We start from the raw sequence: 22,509 nt of genomic DNA on the forward strand, positions 1-22,509 counted from the left end.
CTATCCTTCAGCTGGAAAAATCTAACAGTATATGCCTTTCCTCCACTGCCTCTCCTACCCATGGTACTCCTAAAGGTCAGACAAGAGAAGCCAAAAATGATACTGATTGCACCATACTGGCCACGCCAGCACTGGTACCCAATCCTAAAGAGCTTGTCTCAAAGTCCAGCATGGATATTGCCTCAAACTTCTCACTTGCTGACCCAACAAAACAATCCGATCCTGCACAGCCAACTCAGGACCTTAAATCTGGCAGCATGGCGGATAATGTAGCCATTCAGAACACTCCTCTTTCAAAAGTTGTTTTGGATGTTATCTTGGAGGCCAGGAGGCCCAGTACCAGAAAATCTTATGCAGAGAAATGGAAGAGATTCTGTGCTTGGAACCAGGAACAAGGCATTGACACGTGTGTGTACCAAATATCCCTCAGATTTTACAATACCTAACTGAGATGCTGAACAAAGGCCTTTCTTTCTCATCAATTAAGATTCATGCCTCTGCCATTTCAGCCCATTACAATGCGGAATCATCTATTTTTTCTCATCCTTTAATAAGGCAGTACCTCAGAGGGGCCAAAAACATTAGGCCTCCAAGGAGAGCACCAATTCCAGCCTGGGACCTCAATTATGTTCTGGAAAAACTCACACTGCCTCCTTTTGAGCCAGCATCAACAGCAGATATAAAATTCTTATCCTGGAAAACAGCTCTGCTCCTAGCAATAACCTCTGCAAGGCGAGTCTGAGTTACAAGCACTCATGGCTGTGGAACCTTTCATCATTTTTCATCCAGACAGGGTTTCTCTGAGGACAAACCCTAAATTTATGCCTAAGGTGGTGTCCAGTGTGGCCCTCAACCAAACCATTCACTTGCCTACCTTTTGTCCAAATCCACAGAACAAGGGTGAGAAAATTCTGCATTCTTTGGACATGCACAGGCAGCTACGTTTCTACTTGGACAGAACTAAAGCTTTCAGAAAGACTGAGCAACTTTTAGTGTCACATGCTGCAGGATCACAAGGAAAGGTGATCTCAAAACAGACTATTTCTAAATGGATAGGCCATTGCATCCGTTTCTGCTATTCTCAACATGGCAAATCAGTGCCTAACGACATTAGGCTTCATTCCACCGGAGCAGCAGCCACTTCAGCAGCTTCCTCAGAGGAGTACCAACCAAAGATATCTTAGAGGCTGCAACCTGGAGTTCAGTGCACACCTTCATAAAGCACTACCACTTACCTCTTTACTCCAAGTCCAGAGCAGGTTTTGCCACTGCAGTCCTGCAGGGCCTCATAGCCTCTCCTAATCCTATTTAGCCCAGCCACCCATCCTCAGCTTTGGGATTCAACCCAAGAGTAATGACTGCAACAGTGAAACATGATGAACATAGTACAGTTGTGTACCTACCATAAATGTAGACGTTAGAGTGTATTCACTGTTGCAGTCCAGGTTACCCTCCCACCATCCCCCTTTCTTTGCTGGGACTTATCTGCACTTCTCTATCCTATACTACCTATGTGGTGTATTTGCTTGTAGATGAAGGAAATGTTATTTTTGTGCATGCATTTTTATTGGTATATTTTTCAGCCTACCAATTTGGGGGCACCTGACATATGGGGCAAGAAAAACTGAAGAAAATGGCGTTGGCTGCATCTTTTATACCCCTGGCGCACTGACGTCAGGGAAGAGGCAACAGCAACCGACGCCTGACCTAGACTTTGGAATTCTGGCTGACTGAGGGTAGCCTGCCAGCAGGATAACCCAAGAGTAATGACTGCAACAGTGAATACACTCTAACATCTACATTTATGTTAGGTACACAACTGTACTTTTATAGTACCTCTGTCTGGCCTTTTTTTTTTCCTTCTAAACTTTTCACTTTGTATTTTTTCAGCAAATCAGCTGATGTCTTTAGAATGAAAGCATAGGAATACAATTAATACTGTGAACATGTTTCAGAACCAGCACTATGGATGTTTCCAAACTTTAAAGGATTGCTCTTAAGTTTGTTTTTGATCAGTGGCTCTGAATAAAAATGTTTTCTCATTTCTTTACAGGTTTCTCTTGATTTGTGGGAGCATTTAGAGATCTGTAAGGAAGGACAGATGGATTGGCTTAGTCGGCAGATAAGTGAATCACATTTCATCATTGTTGTCTGTTCAAAAGGAATGAAATATTTTGTTGAGAAAAAGAATCGTAAGCAGAAAGGAGTTATTCGAGAAAATGGAAAAAGAGACCTCTTCATAGTTGCTGTGTCCATGATTGCTGAGAAGCTGCGTCAGGCGAAACAGAATTCTGATGATATCAGCAAATTCATTGCTGTCTACTTTGATTATTCCCGTGAAAGTGATATACCTGGAATTCTGGATCTGGCTAGAAAATATAAACTAATGGATAACCTACCACAACTGTATTCACATTTACATTCACGAGAGCTCAGTTTGCAAGACTCTGAAACGTATCCTCTGAATATTAGCAAAAGAAATTACTTCTGCAGCAAGTCTGGACGATCTCTTTATATTGCAATTAGCAATATGCATCAGTATATTGACCAAGAGCCTGATTGGTTTGAAAAAATGCTGATGCCTGTACCTTCTCCTTTGCTGCACTATTCAGAACCAGTTATGGAAAAATTTGACTCTGGCTTGGTGTTGAACGAGGTCATCATTAAAAACCCTGCTGATGGAGAGGTTGGTATTAACAACAGCATTGGTATTATCCCCACATTAAACTTGAGTATCCGTTCTGTTAGTCAGCAGATAAACCACCTCAGTGGGGATGTGGACTTTCATGACATTACAAACAATGGAGGTTCTATTCTGCCGCCACTGCTGCATGATCCAAGGGCAGCGGACCCTCAGGATATGCCCAGAGACTCTGGAATTTATGATTCTTCAGTGCCTTCATCAGAACTGTCACTGGCTTTAGTGGAAGGTCTTTCTGCAGACCAAACAGAAACCTGTTCAATTGCAGACAGCATCTCTTCATCTTCAGGACTGGGTAAATATGCAAACACAAGTTTAATACCTTGTATCATTTTTAATCTGCTTTCACTCATTTCTTTGCAGTACTTAACACGTCTCATAAGTTGGGAGTGCAAGATACATACTGAACACGTTACACTTCCTGTGTGTATCTGTATGCAATGTCGCTTTTCTGATTTGGGAAAACTTGCAAATATATGGATGTTTCAGTTTTTATTCTAAAATCAAGACCCTTGAAATGTTGCTGTGATTTACTTTATTTGAACTGTTTGCAAGGTACTGATCAGTAATACCACAGTCTAAGTATTTCAGTGTACTGCCTCTTCAGAAGTAATGTGTTTCCAGTGACATTTTCTGTTAAACAGGTAGGACCAAAAAGGAATGATGATTATTTTCTTTAGAAATTTAATCCACAGCACAGTTTGGGTGAGAGAATTAAGCTGAGGGGTGTGGAGTTTATTCCTTTGGTGCTGGGAGTGTTTAAGGATTATACAGCTTTCTCATTTTTTTAATGGTTATATGGAGTTCTGTATGGTTCCAGTGCAGGAGAAAGACAAATATATCCAGTCTTGGCAGTGAAATTAGGCATATTATTTTAGGCTTGTCAGCCTAATGTTAATTCCACCTCCTCCATACTACCTGCCAGCCATCAGCCTTCCTACAATCAGTTATCCCACACAGGGGGGAAAGCTGATTGTGGGGGGGGGGGTCATCATCTAGGCAGCCGTCACTTTTTCCCCCTCTTTGGTCTTAACTCCTTTCCAGGCAGCTGATCTGCATGCTTATACACCCAATGTCCTGCTGGGCCTTCCTCTGTGGGCATGTGCATTCCATACATGTCCCACGAAGGCTACTGTGTCAACATTGCTTAGCAGCGCCAGTGCGCACCCCCAATTCAGCTACTATTCGTACTGGCACCCTCCCCTACCCAGCTCCTGTAGCACCTGAGTTCTCTAGTTATTGGGGTTCTAGCCAGAGCTTTACCTTTCTCTGCCACAGAGCTGGTTTTGCCCCGATGTTTTTATTTAAGCCAACTGAAAGTTTGCTTAAAAATGTGTATTCACTGATTTTGCTTGCTGTGGTATGTATGGATCTGGGAAAACATTGTAAAGCTTGGTGTGGGTAAAAACATGCCAGTATGTGATAAGAGCTGCTTAGCAGAAAGACTAATTGTTGCATACACACTGCAGTCTGAACATTGGAGAGCAATGTGTGGATTTGGCTACGACTTCCTATATAGCCCTGATAGTAATAGGGTATTGCAGCAGATAAAGCAGGATAGACCAGAACTCAATCTGAGGGCAAGCTTTCGTTCTCGGCAAAGTTGACTCTCCTTCCTGCCAAGCATAGCAGAACCAAAACTATTACCTCACTATATTGGACCTCTTAATGTGTGGGGGGAGGGGGAGGAATTGTCCCTCATGTCCTCCAAACTCACCACCCTAACGCTGGCAAGGTTTACTATCAGATGTTTGTAATTTAAATGATCGAACGTTCATTTGTGCGACCCACGTCATCAACTCATGAATATTCAATGGTTCATGTCATCAACAGTTAATTTACGCAAATTAACTGTAGAAAAAAATGTCAAAAACAGGGCAATGGAATGTGCAAGTGCACCAGAAAGTCCTATACGTTCACCACCACCAAATGGGCACACAGCCAAAGATTTTTTTTTTCAAACTGAGATCACAGGACAGTGCAGATTGGGAGATGTACCCTTTTCTGCACTGTAGTGCGATCTCGGAGTTGTAATATATAAGTAACAGGGGGGTGCAGGGGGCTTGCCCCCCTGCAAAAACAATACTGTCAGCGCTGTGTAGTACGGATCCGGTCCGTACGTAGTGCTGTACAGGGGATATTGCTATTAAGAATATACGTCAGATTAATAAAACTAACATTATCACTAGATTTAATGCATGCTGTCACTTCCGTGACATTCTTTAAGACGAATGCAGCTTTTTTTCGAGTATTTAAACTTTGATATTTTTTCCAGTATTTATGAATGTCGCACAAATGTATTTCGATGTTATAACTGTCGAATATATGCCTTAACAGTCTTTTGATAGTAAACCGGCTGGCAGACTAATTTCATTCTCATTTCATACAGTTGCATGTTTTCAGATGACTTGGTAAACATTATGAGGGAGCCTAGAACCAATCACAATAAAGTCATATCTAGCAAAATAGAAGATTATTCTTCTGGAGGCTCTTCAAGGGCTGTGCTCTGAACATGCTTAAAGTGTCATGGGTCCTGAATTTGTCAAAACCTTTTAAAAATGGACTTCTATTATGTATATGGTCCACCCTTCTGCTTTTTCAGCCTGCCTACCTCTGGGACCCCCCTCTCTTTATATTCAGCTGCCAGTGAAACAGTATTTGAGAGGGTATTGCATCTAAACCACCTTAGAAAGGACATTACTTCACTCTAGGATCTCAGTCATGTTAGAGAAGCTAACCCAGCCCCTTTTAACCAGTTGCTTTGGGCCTTATCAGGTACTTGCCCTGAAAGATGCTATTCTTGATGGCTGTGACATCTGCTAAAATTTTAGAATTAAAAGCAATGATGTGAAAAATTTTTTTTTTTTTTGCATAAGGATAGGGTATCTATCCCTTTATACAAATACCTTCTTTATGCCAAAAGTAGTGACTGTGATATTGAATCAAACCATTCACTTCCCTGTGTCTTCCAAAGACTAAAGAACAAGTGAAAAAAAAAAACAAAAACAAAGCACTACACCCACTATTAGGAAAGCTGTATTTGATGTCAAACCATCAATGGTCTTGTATCCCTTCTCAGTGAGTTTCCACCTGCTATGTGTTCCCTGTGGTCAGACTTTAGGGTGGAGATCTCAAGGGGATATGCAGCTGGTGTCAGGCCATCAAATGCCCAAGTCTTCACCGTGGGTCATCCAATGTCATTTGTCCCCTATGGACAGAGTTTCTGGGTCTAGTTGCACCTGCACTCAGTAGGAGCTTGAAGTTAAAAGCTATGAATTCAAAAATATCAGGAGACTGTTTCTTCATATCAAGTTATTGGTGTTGAGGAAGATGACACCTGTGCACCCACTGTTGAATGGCAGTGCATCATGCCTCCTAAAAAAAGAAATACAAGAAGTATGCTCAAAAAGGAGGTTGAACTTGATGGCTGTCGGAGGTTCCAAGAGCATCAGCTCCATCGAGGCACCCCAGCAGCCCCCTAATCAGGGTTTTATTCAGTTGTTAGGCAGCCTACAGGCAAACTGTGTAAGCTCTCTGTGTCTAGAATCTAGATGGGAGGGCTGTCCTGTGAGAGACTGAGTACTCTGACTCTAAGGAGGAGCGTTTGCATTATATATCACAACTTCCTAGCATCTGGCCTGTATGAAGATTTGTCCTCTGACTCATCTACAGGGAGCATGTCATTTGTGGATGTTGTCCTACTGTTGAGAGGAGCACTTCAAGTGGCAGCAGACTTTAACCCTTTGCTTGTCAGCAAAGATATGCAGACCTTATGGGACTACAGCCTTCTAAGTTGGTTCCTTGCTTTGGAAAACTCGCAGTTCTTGTAGTTATGTCAGTCATTGGTGTCCAAACTACAGGCTTTTCTATAATTAAACTTATCTGATTTTCCACAAAGACCAAGTCAGTCTTCTTCTTTCGGCTTTTTCCGGTTAGGGGTCGCCACAGCGGATCACCTGTCCACTCATGATTGGCGGTAGAGTTTTACGGTGTCAGTCTAAGAAAAAAAAAAAACTCTTATGCTGCTTAAGGTGGTGTCAGAGGTGAGCCTTAATCAAACTTCCAAACTTCTTCCTAAAGCCACAAATCAGAAGTGCATTTAACGGCCATCCTGGAGGGTTTTTTATTGTTATTTTTAAGTTATTGATTTAACAATAGTAGAGTTTTAAAATTAAAGATAAAAAGCTTTACTGTTTCCCAAAATCCTACCAGAGCCTCACAGGAAGGAAAAAGAAAACCCCCTGAAATGCATCTTCTATCACATAAAGCCGTAGCGATTCCTCTAGTATAGGAAGCGCTCTTGGATGCCTTTGGTGCTATACCTTGATGACAGATTCTCCGAGCCTTGCACCCAAGAGGCCTGATCATTTTTACAGAATGCAGCCCCCTCCCAAATGTTTGTATTAAAAAACCTCTGCAGATCTGGACAAGGTGTCCCTTGAAACAATGAAGGAAGCAAGACTTGCTCCAAGACCTTATACAATATCCATTGACGGGCAGAGCAGAGTGCTTGACCAATTTGGAAAGAAAGTGTTCACCTCAACAACAGTAGTTTTCACTGACATAAACTGCCAGATTTGTATTCTGAAGTACCAGGGAGCATGTCCTTAAAGAATGTGCAAAATGTTTGTAGGGGAGTACAGAATGAAACATTGAAAGCTTTTCTTCAGAACCAAGTCCAGACATATGTACAGATCAGCATACATGCCTTAGAATGTGGGTATGATGCGATGGATGGAGTGCCTTTTGCTACTGTTACATACTCTGGTATCCCGAAACATTTTTGATCAAGGACCAAGATGTGAAGACACTACTTAATGTCCTTTGGATAAAGATTTGTTCTTCAGACCCCATGCTTATAATATTTTCAAAAGACTGTATGTAGCACAAGATTAAAACGATCAAATCAGTTAAGCATATTTTTCTCATGCCTAAATATAATACAGTCTAATGTTCTAAGCATGGGCCTTACTTCAAGAGGCAGGGTAAAATCGAACAGCCCAAAGACTTGACTGTGTTTCCCATTATGTAAATTTTTACTACATGTCACCAGTGAAATTTTGCAATCACACATCTAGTCATCCAGCCTGATAAATTGCTAGCAAAGTACTCTGATACCTAAGGCAGTCTATTCCAGAATGAGGGAATGTGTGTTGGGTTGCTGTCTGGTGGTGTTGCTGTGGTAGTATAGTCTTAGGTCTCCAGAGTGGGTGTTTGCTTTATCACTGGTTTTAATTAGGTGAAACTTCGCCATTCTTAACATGGGATACTAAGTAGAGATAACCCTTTAATCTTCAAAATGACATTTTTAATTGTTCCCACTGTTTCATGTTTTCATGAACCAATTTTAAAACAAAAACATATAGAACCACATGAAAAAACTGTACAACAAGAGAATATAGATCAAATAGATTGTCCATCTAGAGGGAGAATTGGATACAAAGGAAACAAGTAAAAAATATAGTATGAGCTTTGTATTTACTTATATTCCTGAAACAGTGGGAACAATTAAAAATGTCATTTTGAAGAATTGGAACATCCTTTTAAATGACAAATACATAGTAAGTAAAATAGGACCAAAACCAGAATTTGTGAATAGGAGAGGATATAATCTGAAAAATATTTTGGAAGTACCCAATATAAACTTTGTATGTACACCTGGAATGTTAAAATGTGAATCATGTAATTATTGTGGTTTTATAGCAACAGGAGAAAAAATTACTATTAGAAATAAGGAATATAGTATTAAGAAAAGGTTTACATATAATACAAAAATAGTGGTCTATTTAGCTTAATGTAATCTCTGTTCAGCTTTCTATGTCGGAAAAACCAATAGAAAACTAAAAGAAAGAATATATGAACATTTGTACAGTATAAGAAAAAATAAAATTGAGAATGATTTAGCTAAACATATTAAACATAATTCCACTCATAGTTTTAAATTTAGGACCATAGATCAAATCATGGAAGACTATAGAGGGGGGCCCACCAGTTTTTTACTAGAACAACTGGAACTTTTATGGCAGTTAAGGTTAGATGCCCATCACCCTCCTGGCATTAATGAAACTTGTTCAATCTTGCCATACTTGAAACTTAGAAGTTTGAAGAGATAGCTGTAAGGAATTGTTTAAAGTTTGTATAGATATATATATATATATATATATATATATATATATATATATAAATAACATATTGTATTTATATACATATATTATATGAAGTAAACATATATATATATATATATATATATATATATATATATATATATATATATATATATATATATATATATATACACACACACGTATTTTAAGTAATATATAATACACTGGCATTACTGGACTATGAGCTTTTAGAGGCATGAATAGTAGTAGGACTGTCTGTACTTTAAATACTTGTTCGTGAACATTATTTTGAGTTGCGAATGGTATTGTTGGTTTGGTTTAATATTTTATTAGCGAGGTTATCGCTTTAAAAGCAAGGTAGTTTAAAGAATGCATTGAGACTCTTTGTAGTTAATTGTTAGCAATTTATTGCTATCACATGACATGTAACTTGAATGTATTTAAAAACTTCTATGCATTACTTTGTTGTTATCTGAGGAAGTTGGGTCAGTGAACCTGACGAAAAGCGCTTCATAAACTTTGCATTTTATCCTTCGTGTGTCATCCTTTTGAGTTTTCTCTGAGTCTATCATGTTTCCACTACAGTCAGGAAACCCTGTCTGGCCCAGTTCATTTCCAAGGAAATATCTTTGAGATCTGTAGAAGTCAGCCCATCAGTGTACCCTTCCCTTATCAGACCCATCACTGAATACAGGGCTCCCTTCCGTATGTACAAATCCAAGCATATTACTCAACTAGAAGGGTCCCAACGACTTCTAACCAAGAAAATTAACCATCTTAAATCCTTCAACTACCCCAGTAGATTAGCATGACTGTCCTTATACTCACTAGCCTATAAGTTACTGAGGTGACTTGTGACTTGCTTTTCGAGACGTGAAACATCCAGTCTTATCTAACCTATTTCTTTGCAAAACCAGTGGCTGTACAAACACCTGCAGTAAGGACCTAGATCTACACCAGTAAATAAATAAGACTCTGTGGTATGATAGGTTCCTAGACTATGGAACAAATTACTACCACAGGTCAAGCAAAGCACTGCTTGGGGCCACCTTTAGCACTAATCATGATGACTGGATGGGTAGGCACAGATTTACACCATCATGTACCGCCCTGCTCGATTTTGGAGGTAAGTTGAAAAGGGTGGTGAAAACTTTTAAATGATGTCCTTCAAGAATGCAACTGCAGTCATAACATGTGGGTTGTCCTGCCTCAGGCAGCCCTCGGTCGGCCGGATTCCAAAGTCTGGGTCTGACGTCGGCTGATGTCGCATTTCTCTCCGACGTCAGAGCGGCTGGAGTATATAAGCATCAGCCGACGCCATTTTCTTCAGTCTTTCTTGCCGCGCGGTGCCCGAAGCAGAAGCAGTTCACAAGTGCCGGTCGGTCAGCTCCTGTATTCTACGATACCGAAGTCATCAAAAAAGCTAAGTACCCCGTTGGGGACCTTTTCTTGCCTCAGCCGATGTCAGAAATTACTGAAAAAGTTAACAATTGTCTTTTTTGTGGTAAACAAATACCTCATAAGGATTTCCACTCTTACTGCCTCCCTTGCCTGGGCCCAGACCACGACGTCTTGGCCTGTGTAGCCTGTGCTCGCTTCAACAAGCGCACTCTCAGGCGCCGGGCGGAGTTCGCTGAAGATTTTTTCGGCGATAAATTTGCTTACACCATGCCGTCGGATCTTCAGACATCGCAAACTCCCAAAAAGCGAAAAGACCGGGACCGACATCCTTGGCCCGCGTCTACTACCGACTCCACACCAAAACCTAGTGCGAGTGCTCCGGTTCCCTCTGAGACGGTCTCTCCACCGCTCCGAACCGAAGACACCGCATTACCGACGACTCCGATTCCAGACATTACTCCGACGCCAGTTATAGATTTTCCTCCGGATACCGAAACCGAGGAAATGCCCGAGACCATTGCTGTAGGTCACTCCAGCACGTGGAGCTGCCAGGCCTCCTATGGCCATGTCTATTAAGGCCTACACTAGGGCTAAGGCAGCCAGCAAAACAAAGCATATTACTTCTAAATCCTTACCTCAGCCGACTCCGGAGACACAAATTATGTCCATGGCTGCTGATTTAATTTCCATGATTAGAGGTTCACAGGCCCATCCTGAGAGAGCATCCCAGCCTCCTCCTGATAAAAGGCCCCGGGTTGAACCCTCTGACCCTACTCCTTCAGATGAAGACTCTGAGGGCTCTGTCCACTCTGATAGCCAGGAAGAGCACTTCCAGACCTATGAGGACACGGATGCAGAAGATTCCATACCTTCGGCCTCCCCTCCTGAGGATATTTCTTTTGGGGAAGTTCTGCACACCATGAGGGAACATTTCAAGTGGCAGGGCCAGGAATATTCTGATTCCAGGAAACGCCTTAGGACTTTCCTTAAGAGGCCTCAGCACAGGCCCTTAGCTATTCCGCCTGTACTTGATGTTCTGGATGATTTGTATTCTGATTCTAGTGCTGTCCCTGATTCTCTCCCTCCTGCTCCAGCCAAGCCAGACAGGTATTACAGGGTCCCAGAAACTCATTCCCATTTATTCAGGGCCCATACTGTTGATTTGGAAACTATTTCACAGGGGCCTAAAGGAGTTTCAGCCTCCACCTCCAAAAATCCTTTGCCCTCCAACAGGGAAGCAAGGTCATTAGAGAGATGGGGTAAAAAGGTTTACACATCCACTACCTTATCTATGAGAACTTTAAATTGCCTTTTTCATATGTTCCAATATCAGGATTATCTCTTAGAAGATTTACAAAAAACATTAGCTTCTCCTGATCCTTTAGACAGGAAGACTTTGCAGGAAGCTGTACATAACACTCAGCAAGTAAGCAATCACTTCCTGCAGTGTGGATATGATGCACTGGAAGCTTCATGTAGGGCAGCTATGACAGGGGCAGTGATGTGTAGACATGCTTGGTTAAAAGATCAACCTCTACCAAATCATGTAAAAGCAAAACGTCTGGATGCACCTTTGGAAAAGAACAAGCTTTTTGGTGCAAATGCTAAGGATGTGTTAAAGACCATCGAAGAAAAAGCAAAATCAGTTCAAACTGTAAAGGATTTCCTCCAGGTTCAACCCCCCAGATTCCGTAGGAATTGGCCTTCAAAAAACTGGTCCTTTCCTAATCCAGAAAAGTTTCAAAGGGGTAAGAACAGACGTGGCCGAGGAAGAGGTCAATAAGAGGCCCTTACAGGGGACGTCAATGGCAGCCAGGAAACCAAAGAGGTGACGCAGGTGTTTCTCCTGCCCAACAACCACAATCTCAATGACTTTCCTCTACTACCGCCTACCAGGGAACAACTAGAAGCTCTCTTGGGCGGGAAATTATCTCTGTTTGCAGAAAACTGGCACAGACTGACAAAGGACAAATGGATTTTGGACATTATAGACCGAGGGTACAGGTTTCATTTTCATACCTTACCAAGAAAACAAGGCATGCCAAATCTACCACAACATCAAAGAGCAGAGGCTATCAAGCAAATCACTCTGCTAACTCGAATGAAAGCAATAGAAAGAGTTCCACAACAAGAACAAGAACAGGGGTTTTACTCAAGACTGTTCCTTGTTCCAAGAAAAGAAACTCAATGGAGACCAATACTGGACTTGTCCGCATTAAACACCTTTCTCATAGTACCAAAGTTCAAAATGTTGACTCTACAGCAACTCCTTCCCATGCTGGGCAAGGAGTCGTGGCTGATTACTCTGGACCTCAAGGAGGCATACCTGCATGTCCCTATCAGACACAGCTGCAGAAGATACCTCAGATTTCTTGCAGGGCCAGAGCATTATCAGTTCTCAGCATTGCCATTTGGCTGATCTATTGCGCCCAGAGTGTTTACAAAATGCCTGGCTTCAGTAATTGCTCATTGCAGGCTCCAGGGTATACAAATGTACCCGTACCTGGACGACTGCCTCATACAAGCGGACGACAAATTGATGTTGACAAAAAATCTGGAATATGTCATACGATTACTTCAAGCTCTGGGATACACAGTCAACTTCCAAAAGTCAAGACTGCAGCCATCCCAGCAAATAATCTTCTTAGGAGCCAAACTAGACACAGCCTCTCAGATGGCTTACCTGACAGAAGACAAGCAAGAGAAGTTAACTCAATACTTCAAAGGTTTAGCAAAACTCACCCAGATGACTGCAAGGGGATTCCTACAGGCCCTGGGTTACATGGCATCCTGCATTCTACTGGTTCCATTAGCAAAACTACACATGAGAAAGCTTCAATGGTACCTAAAGCGTTTGGTCTCAGCACAGCAACAACTTGGAGACAATCATACCACTCATTCCATGCTTACAAAAGGAATTCCTATGGTGGGCCTCGGTGAGCCAGGAAAACACAGGTATGTCATTCAAAAAACCACAGATAACACAGACCATGACTACAGATGCCTCAGACCTCGGATGGGGGGTGCACATGGAAGGCAGGTGTATACAAGGGCAATGGTCTCCAAAGGAAACACATCTGCATATAAACCAAAAGGAAATGCTGGCAGTAATGCATGCTATCGAGGCTTTTCAAAACCAACTCCAGCAAGGTCACTTAATGATACGGACAGACAACACCACTGTGATGTGGTACATAAACAAGCAGGGGGGCACCCACTCTTACCCCCTTTGCAGACTGACAATGCAGCTTTGGGAAAAATCACTGAGTCTAAACATCCAGTTACAATCACAGTTTGTTCCAGGAAAAGACAATGTGTTGGCGGACAGCCTAAGCAGGAATTTCACAGATCCAGACGAGTGGAGGTTACATCTGAAGGCTTTCAGACAACTCACTTCGACATGGGGCAAGCCAGAAGTGGACCTATTTGCCTCTCACCTCAATCATCTCCTACCAAAATTTTGCACAAGGACATACCATCCAAAGGCTTGGAAAATAGATGCTCTTTCATTCAACTAGAACTCCCTAGCAATCTATGCATTCCCACCTCTGCCACTGATGACCTCAGTATTACTAAAGATCAAAGCAGAGAAGCCCAAGGTAATCATAATAGCTCCGGATTGGCCAAGACAACACTGGTACCCACTACTACGGAGCATATGTCACACCAGGAGGTGGGCCCTCCCTCAGTGGCCTCTACTTTTGACTCAACACAATTTCGAAGCACTGCATCCAAACCTTCAGAACAGCCTGGGAGATCCCATAAATAACTTCAGCTTAACTCTCTCCAGGGAAGTTCAGCGGATACTAACAGAGGCTCGAAGACCGTCCACCAGAAAGGTCTACTTAGCAAAGTGGAAAAGATTCAGCAATTGGAATACCAACAAAGGGCATGATGCATCATTACTGAACATCCCACTTATTTTGGAATATTTGGCAGATATGTTAGAGTGGCCTCTCATATTCTTCAATAAAGATACATGCATCTGCTATTTCAGCTAGATACAACACTGATCCTCCTGTTTTTTCTCACCCCTTACTAAGACAATTCCTCAGGGGAATCAAGAACATTAAACCACCAAGAAAGGCCCCAGTGCCAGCCTGGGACCTCAATTTTGTCTTAGAAAAACTGACTCTACCTCCTTTTGAGCCAGCAGCTTCAGTTGACTTGCAATTTCTCTCATGGAAAACAGCCTTCCTGTTGGCAATTACCTCAGCAAGAAGGGTTTCGGAACTACAGGCCCTAATGGCAATACCACCCTTTATTATTTTCCACAGAGACAGGGTTTCATTAAGGACCAACCCTACCGTTATGCCAAAGGTGGTATCTAGGGTTTCTCTAAATCAAGCCATTCATCTACCTGCTTTCTTCCCCAATCCTGAGAATAAGGGGGAAAGGCTTTTGCATACCTTGGACATTCATAGACAACTTCGATACTACCTGGACAGAACCAAGGCCAGTAGGAAGTCTGAACAGCTTTTTGTAGCTTACGCCCTGCAGTCCAAGGAAAAGCAATTTCAAAACAGACTATTTCTAAATGGATTGGACATTGCATCAGATTCTGTTATTCCTTTCATGGAAAGACTGTTCCAGCCTATGTCAGACCACATTCCACCAGAGCTACAGCCACCTCTACAGCATTTTTAAGAGGGGTGCCTACAAAGGACATTCTAGAAGCTGCTACATGGAGCTCCGTGCATACATTCTCAAAACACTACAATCTCCCCCTATATTCCAGATCCAGAGCAGGCTTTGCTTCGGCAGTCCTGCAGGGTTTGATTGCCACACCATCTCTGTCCTAGAGCATACCTCCTCCCCCAGCTAAGCTTTGGTATTCTACCCACATGTTATGACTGCAGTTGCATTCTTGAAGGACATAGTACAGTTTTGTACCTACCATAAATGTAGATGTCCGATAGACATGCAACTGCAGTCGGGTTTTCCCTCCCTCCATACCCCTCTATGCTTAGGGTCCACTCCTATCCCCCTCACTCTTAGCTGGGGATATCTGTTATGGTGTATTTGTTTTATTGCTCATGTATTTGTTTGGAATCCTGTTTTTGTCTTCCAATTTGATTACAGCCTTCCTTGGAGGGCACCTGGCATCTGGGGCAAAAAACACTGAAGAAAATGGCGTCGGCTGATGCTTATATACTCCAGCCGCTCTGACGTCGGAGAGAAATGCAACATCAGCCGACGTCGGACCCAGACTTTGGAATCCGGCCGACCGAGGGCTGCCTGAGGCAGGACAACCCACATGTTATGACTGCAGTTGCATGTCTATCGGACATCTACATTTATGGTAGGTACAAAACTGTACTTTCTTCTATTCCTATGTTGCAGTATTCTTAACCTTATGGGGGTTGTTGCCTGCAGCACTGGGCATTCGGCAAGTATACCAAAGTCTTGAAAGCAGGGGTATATGTGACGCAGCATGTAAGAGCCATAAACTGATGGTGGCTATATCTGAACATACCCAATTCAGAACTTTTCTGCTGCAGCAAGTTTCAGACATCCGTTTGCTAGCTCCAGTAATCCGGTGTGTGTTTGACCTCGGCTATCTGTTCTTGATGACCGCTCTTGGCTGTCCACATTCAGAAAAATCTCACAAGGGTACTTAGCTATTTTTCTTACCTTTTTCAGATGTATGTCATCTAGGAAGGGAAAGTGAGCCTGTGGAAGACAAATTCCATATAAGGATATGCACGATCAGTGTTTATTTTGTTTAAGAGCTAGTGACGATTATAAGAATTGTGATATTTGTCAATCTTTTGTCCCTAAAACCCTTAGAAGCTATCTGTCAGCTCTAAATCTCTATTTGGAAAACCAGCATCTCCAACATTTGGTGTCCGGGATGGAGGGCAGAGTGGGCAACTCCAACCAGTTGCCAAGGAAGAAGGCTAAAAAAGTTAGGCCCAACGTCCAAGCTGCGCCTTGGGTGCCCGGTGAAATTCTAGAGGCAAATGTCAGCCCAGAATCACTCCTACATCATCTTCCTTTCAGAGAGTCAGATCCAGATAGAGCTCCTCCACTGTGACTCTCTTCCCTTATCCACCACCACTTCTCTCTCCCTGCGCCTAACCCTATCCCTACCCTCCTGACAGAAAATAACCACAGACAGTTCGGTGCCCTCCATCTTCGAGAGAGGATACTTCATGACACGGTGGGCATCTCTACCACTCTACAGAGTTCCACAACCACCACCCAGTCAGCTTCCACTATTTCCCACTACCCTGAGCCATCTCCTTTCTCAGGGCACTATTGAACATGTACCCAAGGAACAGTTAACCAAGGGTTTTACTCAAGAATGTTTTTGGTTCCAAGAAAAGATGGTCCTTGGAGATGATCTCTTCCTCAGGGTGCCTACCTTCAAAATGCTCACATTACATCACCACCTTCCCCCTTGTTCCTCAACAAGCCTTCATGGCCTCCTTGGATCTGAAAGATGCATATCTACATATACCTATCCACCCCACTTACAGAAAATGTCTTCATTTCTCAGTGGGTTCCTCACATTTTCAGTTTACTGCTTTACCCTTTGGACTTTCCACAGCCGCAGCAGTATTCACAAAATGTCTAGCCCCAGTCATTGCATATTGCAGATTCCAGGGGTTACAAATTTATCCTTATCTGGATGATCTCTTGATCCTACATCAAGATTCTCACACCCTGTCTCAACACCTGGACTTGGTTTGCAGGATCCTACAGAATCTAGGCTTCACTGTAAACTGCCTAAAGTCTCAAATGACTCCCTCACAAGACCTAGTTTTCCTGGGGTGCAGAATATGGATAGCTTGATGTCAGTCTCTGTCCCAACACAGAAAGGGAGTCCCTCACCCAGTTTTTCAAAACCCTACTACCCCTACCATCCATCTCAGCCAGAGAATTCCTGAGAACCCTGGGATTTATGGCCTCCTTGATTCTTGTGATCCCTCTAGCCAGGATGCACATGAGCAAGCTTCAGTGAGTACTGACAAATTCTTGGAACTAACATGCTCACTCCTTGGAAACGAGTTTTCCTCTTCTTCCATGCTTAAAAAGAGAACTCAGCTGGTGAATTTCAACTGTCACCCTCAGTCATGGGGTGCCCTTGCAGATTCCTCCAACCACACAGTCTCTTTACACAGACTCATCAGACCCAGGTTGGGGGGGGGGGGGCTGTTCTTCACAGTACCACCGTCCAGCACAAAGTGCAGGGGGAATGGTCCATTCAAGAAAAAAAGATCCACATCAACCTAATGTTAAGGGCACTCTTCCTGGCAATACAGGCCTTTCAACAGATCCTTCTGCCAGCCACATTGAAGGTCATCACAGACAACATGGCAGTCCTATGGTACATAAACAAGGAGGAACAAAATCCTATCCTCTTTGCAGCCTTGCAATTCAAATCTGGTCCCTGACAACACTACTACAGATTTATTTACAGGCAGTTTACATTCCATCAGAAGACAATGTGATGGCAGACACCCTGAGCAGGACCTTGACACCCTCCCACACATGGATGCTTCACATAGAGGTGTTTCTGGATCTATTTCAAGGGTGGGGTATTCCTCAAATAGATCTGTTTGCCTCCTCCCAGAACAGACAGATGGCACTCTTTTGCACAAGGGTTCCCCATCCACAAGCCTGGAAAGTGGACCCCTTCTCCTTTTCATGAGAAAGAATGTTTCTTTATGCTTTCCCCCCATTTACTTTGATTCACAAAGTCTTCTTGAAAATACAGGACAAACCAAAAATCCTGTTGGTGACTCCTTCTGGCCAAGACAGCATTTGTTTGCCCTGGGCTAGAAGGAAAAGTAGGGGAATCACCAAGGGTTGCCCCACCGCTTCGACCTACTTACACAAAGCAAGGGGTCTCATTCATCCCCACCTTCTCAATCTGACAGCATGGGTTATAGAGTTCTGATCCCCTTCAGGCACCTATACTCAGAACACATACTCAGTGTTCTGCAGGAGGCCAGGAAACCAAGTACTAAGAGAAATTATTTATTTAAATTGAAAAGATCTTCCCATTGGTGCCTTAGGAGTAAACAGGACCCATTTAAAGCTTTGGTTCCAGTGGTCCTTTCCTACCTCTGTGAGTTACTGCATTCAGGTTTGACTTATTCTTCAGCAAAAGTGCATCTCTCTGCCATTTCTGCTTGCCTTCCCTTGACCCCTCCTCTGGCGTCCAGGTTAGATGTCAACCTGTTACTGAAAGGGGTTCTTCACATCAGACCTCCTCGAAAGCCTATTCCCCCACCTTAGGATCTTAACTTTGTGCTGAAAAAACTTACACTAGCTCCCTTTGAGCCAGCCCATTCTTCTTCTCTTAAATTCTGTACTTGAAAAACAGTTTTATTAGTGGCTCTCACTTCTGCCAGGAGGGTCTCAGAGATCCAAGCCCTTATAACTTCACCTCCCTACCTTGTTTTTCCATAAGGATAGGGTTTCCCTTAGAACTAACCCCACCTTCATGCCCAAAGTAGTTAATGAACTATCCCTAAACCAGACAATAAATGTGGCTGTCTTCTACACTCAGCCTCAGAACTCCTGAGAAAGGACCTTGCATTCCTTGGATGTTCATAGGCAACTGAGGTTCTACCTAGACAAAACCAAACCCTTCAGGCAATCTGATCAACTATTTGTCTTCTTTCATCCTAGGGCCCTAGGTAAGGCCGTGTCAAAACAGACAATTGCCTCTTGGATTTCTAAGGCTATTGCCTTTTGTTATTCCTTTCATGGAAAGCAATTAGGTTCATCTGTCCAGGCCCATTCCACCAGAGCTGCTTCCCCTTCAGCTGCCATTTTTCAAAGGCATTGATTACTCATCAATTCTGGAGGCAGCAACTTGGTCATCTGTACATACCTTCACCAAGCATTACAAATTAGACTCAATTACCAGGGCTAGAACAGGGTTTGCTAGGTCTATTCTGCAGGGTCTCATTGACTCTGCTCCCCTACCAGCCTCATACACTTCTACCTAGAGAGCTTTGGTACTCTCCCTAGGGTTAATAGTACTGTAACATAGTAACAGAAGGACATAGAACAGTTGCGTAAGAACTTAACATAACCATAGATGTCCTTGTCCGTGTTGCAGTATTCAATCCCACCCAACTACCCCCTCTTTCCTATGGACCACATTATACAATGGGTCCTTTCCCTGATTACTGAGTGTCTGGTGGGGGTTTTATTCTACTTCACTCCTCCTATTTCTGAGGGGGTCTCTCTATATGGCAGCCAGTTCTGAACTGGGTACGTGCAGAAGTCACATATATAGCTGGCATCAGTTTATGGCTCTTACATGCAGCGTCACACATACCCCTGCTTTCTAGACTTTGGTATACTGGCCGGATGTCAGTGCTGCAGGCAGCAAACTCCCTAAGGTTAAGAATACTGCAACTTGGAAGAGAAGGACATCTAAGGTTATGGTAAGTTCTTACACAACTGTTCTGTTCGCTGAAAAGCGTCACTGGTTAGACGTGTTATGGTTCTCATGATTGCTTACCTAGTATGTTCCTATGTTATCCTCAGACAAGCCAAGCCCAGCCCAAGTGCTTTAAGGCTAGCCACATTGCCTAACTGCAGTTAACCATCCCACTGGGTCTACCTGCACATCATCCTCCCCAGTCAAGAATTTAAGATCTGTGGACTTTTTTCCTTTAAGTACCTTGTATGTAAAATTTGATGGCTTGCTCTTTATTTATTTCTTGATTTGATTGACATTTGTTAACCAGGTCCAGCTGAGCCAGGGGCCCGTTTTCACTGGAGACCCGAGGAGAAAAGCTCCAGAAAATTAACAATTATTACAAAAGTTACAAAGATATAATCAACAGATAACATAAGTCTACTAGCAAGTAATAGCATGACATAACATAAGTCTAACAGTAACAAAAGTATATAAGATAAGACATAACATAAGTCCAAGTCTTTAATGTATAGTATTTGACCTACTAGCTACATCTTTTGCTTTTGACAACATGCAAGTACTGTATATTTTATTAGTTTTCTTTTTTATTTTAAGGCGTGCAGTAATTGTTTTCTTCTATGTCATACACCCATTTCTGTAAATGCTTTTTTTCTTGTGAGTCATTGTATTCACTTGGGCTGTGCCTGAAAATGGTCCATTTTGATCAGTGCAATACCCCGGTAAACAAATTTAAATAAGACCAAATAAAGCAGAATTACTGTTGCAGTATACTTTCCCTCCTTACATCTCTGCTTTTGGCACTTTTGGGTTTCCTAGGGCCTGGGTGAGTACCACTTTGGACCCCCCCACACACACAATTTCCACCCAGTCACTTTCTCTCATCACCCTGCCCCCAAGTTGAGGCTGGTTTCTTAAGAATGATGGGTCTGGCACCAATGATGGCAGTTAATGGGGAAGGGAGATGAGTTCTGCGCCCACTAGGGTGTCCAAAGTTCCTCTACCAGCAAATGGACAATCATGCTCATCACATGCCCTGTGACAACATTGTGCTGAAATTCTACCAAAACCTCTTTGTCACTTCTCTTTGGATGTAATTTTGCTCAGCTGTTCACCATTTTATAAGTACTATATCATAACTGTTGCCCAGTCTGTTATCTTTCATTCTCATCAGTTTAAAGCTGTCCAAAGGCCACACCATTTAATATACCATACCATCCTCCTACACATCACACTTCATTCACTTTACACCAGTAATTATCTTGTCCCTGCTTTGACTGACATTTCAACTCATTTTTCATCAGCTAACAAGTGGGGAATGAAAAAAATCTCTATTCTTAACTTTTGGTCATGTTTTGTGTTGTGGTTCAAGTCTACATTTAATCCGTATATTTCATTAATTTCATTGTAACATCCATTTTGTATCCATTATTCTCAACCAACTCAGTTTGCAGCCTTTACCAGTCAATGTATAGCCCAGGTTTGGCCTGAATTTGCTTCAGCCACTTGTCAGAGTAACCAGTAGGAGCTGATTACCCCCCCCCCCCCATTTCCCACCCTCTGGTCAGAACATCTGAGTAGATTTATTTTGCCATGCTTATTACCTCTCCTCCTTTTAAATCTCTGGCATGTGCTTGGTGTGTCCCTATGATCAAAATAATACCCATCTTAACTTCTTGTAACAGGTAGAAAGTAATTGTATATAACATAGATACAAGTAATTTTTAAACTTTTATTCCAAGATCACTCTCCAGTAGATGGTTAATAATCAGCAAAGTATATCCACCCTTGACTTATATTTCTACCTCTACATCCAGCCTTTCTCCTTAGATTTTTAATACACCTATAGCATTTATTTGTATAATTCTTGTACCTCTGCTGGAGTTGTGACACCATGCAGCTTAATTTCATATTCAAACTAAATACTTTTAGGTGCTAAAAGGACCACTGGTACTTATGAAGTCATCTACTTTCATTTACCTGCACTTTGCCAATTGCATAAGGTGCTAGTCAAATAAAAGAACTCCATATAATACTTCCTTTCCAAGCTGTAGTCATTATCTTTAATACTTCATCTTATTCTCATTATAGCTTAAAATTTACATTTAAGTCATCATTCTATCAGTTTATTGTTTATATTGTTCCCCCATAGGATTGCTCACTGGTATAGTCAACATTTCTATGCATTCCAGTTTTAAATCAACATTACACTTTCACATTATTTCTTCACCATTTCATTAAATTTCCTGTTTTAGCTGCAGACTTTGTGTACTCCCACATCTTTCAAATTAAAATGGGAAGTAAATGCCCAGTTATCCATAGCAAAGTAACATTTGGTGACCATCTAAACTTTCTGCAAACTTGGTCTTGGTCAGAAGGGGCAAAGAGAGCAGCCACTCTGGGCGCAAGGTGTCGGGGATTGCTATCGTCCAGTCTGTTTTTTCCCCCCTCCTCATGTAGATCTGGCAGTTTCCTTAAGAGAAGGGAAGAATGCAAGATCAGAGAAGGAACTTTTTTTTCTCCTCAATTTAGTGTTGAGGGGGAGCAGCACCAGGAGTCGGATGAGCCAGCTAAGGCTCTTCAGTGGGTCTCTTTATAATCAGCATTTTGTAACTTTGTTTACCTCCTTTAAATGTTCTTAAACTTCTAAGTGCATAACATTTTAATAACTTGCATAAATCTTTTAGGTATTTTTGGTACAAGCATTTTACATTTCTAAATACGCTGTCTTTACAGTAATGTATTTCGGCTTTTCCCGGTTAGGGGTCACCACAGCAGAACTCCGGTCCGCTAATGATTGGCAGTGGATTTTTACGGTGCCAAGTTGCCAGCCTGACGCCCAACGCACTTACCTGCATGTCTTTATATGTCAATCG

General features: G+C 42.3%; 1 protein-coding gene across 2 annotated transcripts in view; it reads left to right on the plus strand.

Annotated features, from left to right (window-relative positions):
* IL17RD (interleukin 17 receptor D) overlaps window positions 1–22,509 on the plus strand; it is a 693,504-nt gene that overhangs the window by 641,223 nt on the left and 29,772 nt on the right. For both annotated transcript variants that reach the window (XM_044078768.1, XM_044078767.1), the window contains exon 12: window positions 2,054–2,996. In XM_044078768.1, coding sequence (XP_043934703.1) covers window positions 2,054–2,996 — 943 coding nt within the window. The remainder of the gene's footprint in view (window positions 1–2,053; window positions 2,997–22,509) is intronic.

Source organism: Protopterus annectens, chromosome 7.part1 (genome assembly GCF_019279795.1).
Source record: "Protopterus annectens isolate FY-2018-M chromosome 7.part1, PAN1.0, whole genome shotgun sequence".
NCBI lineage: Eukaryota > Metazoa > Chordata > Ceratodontiformes > Protopteridae > Protopterus > Protopterus annectens.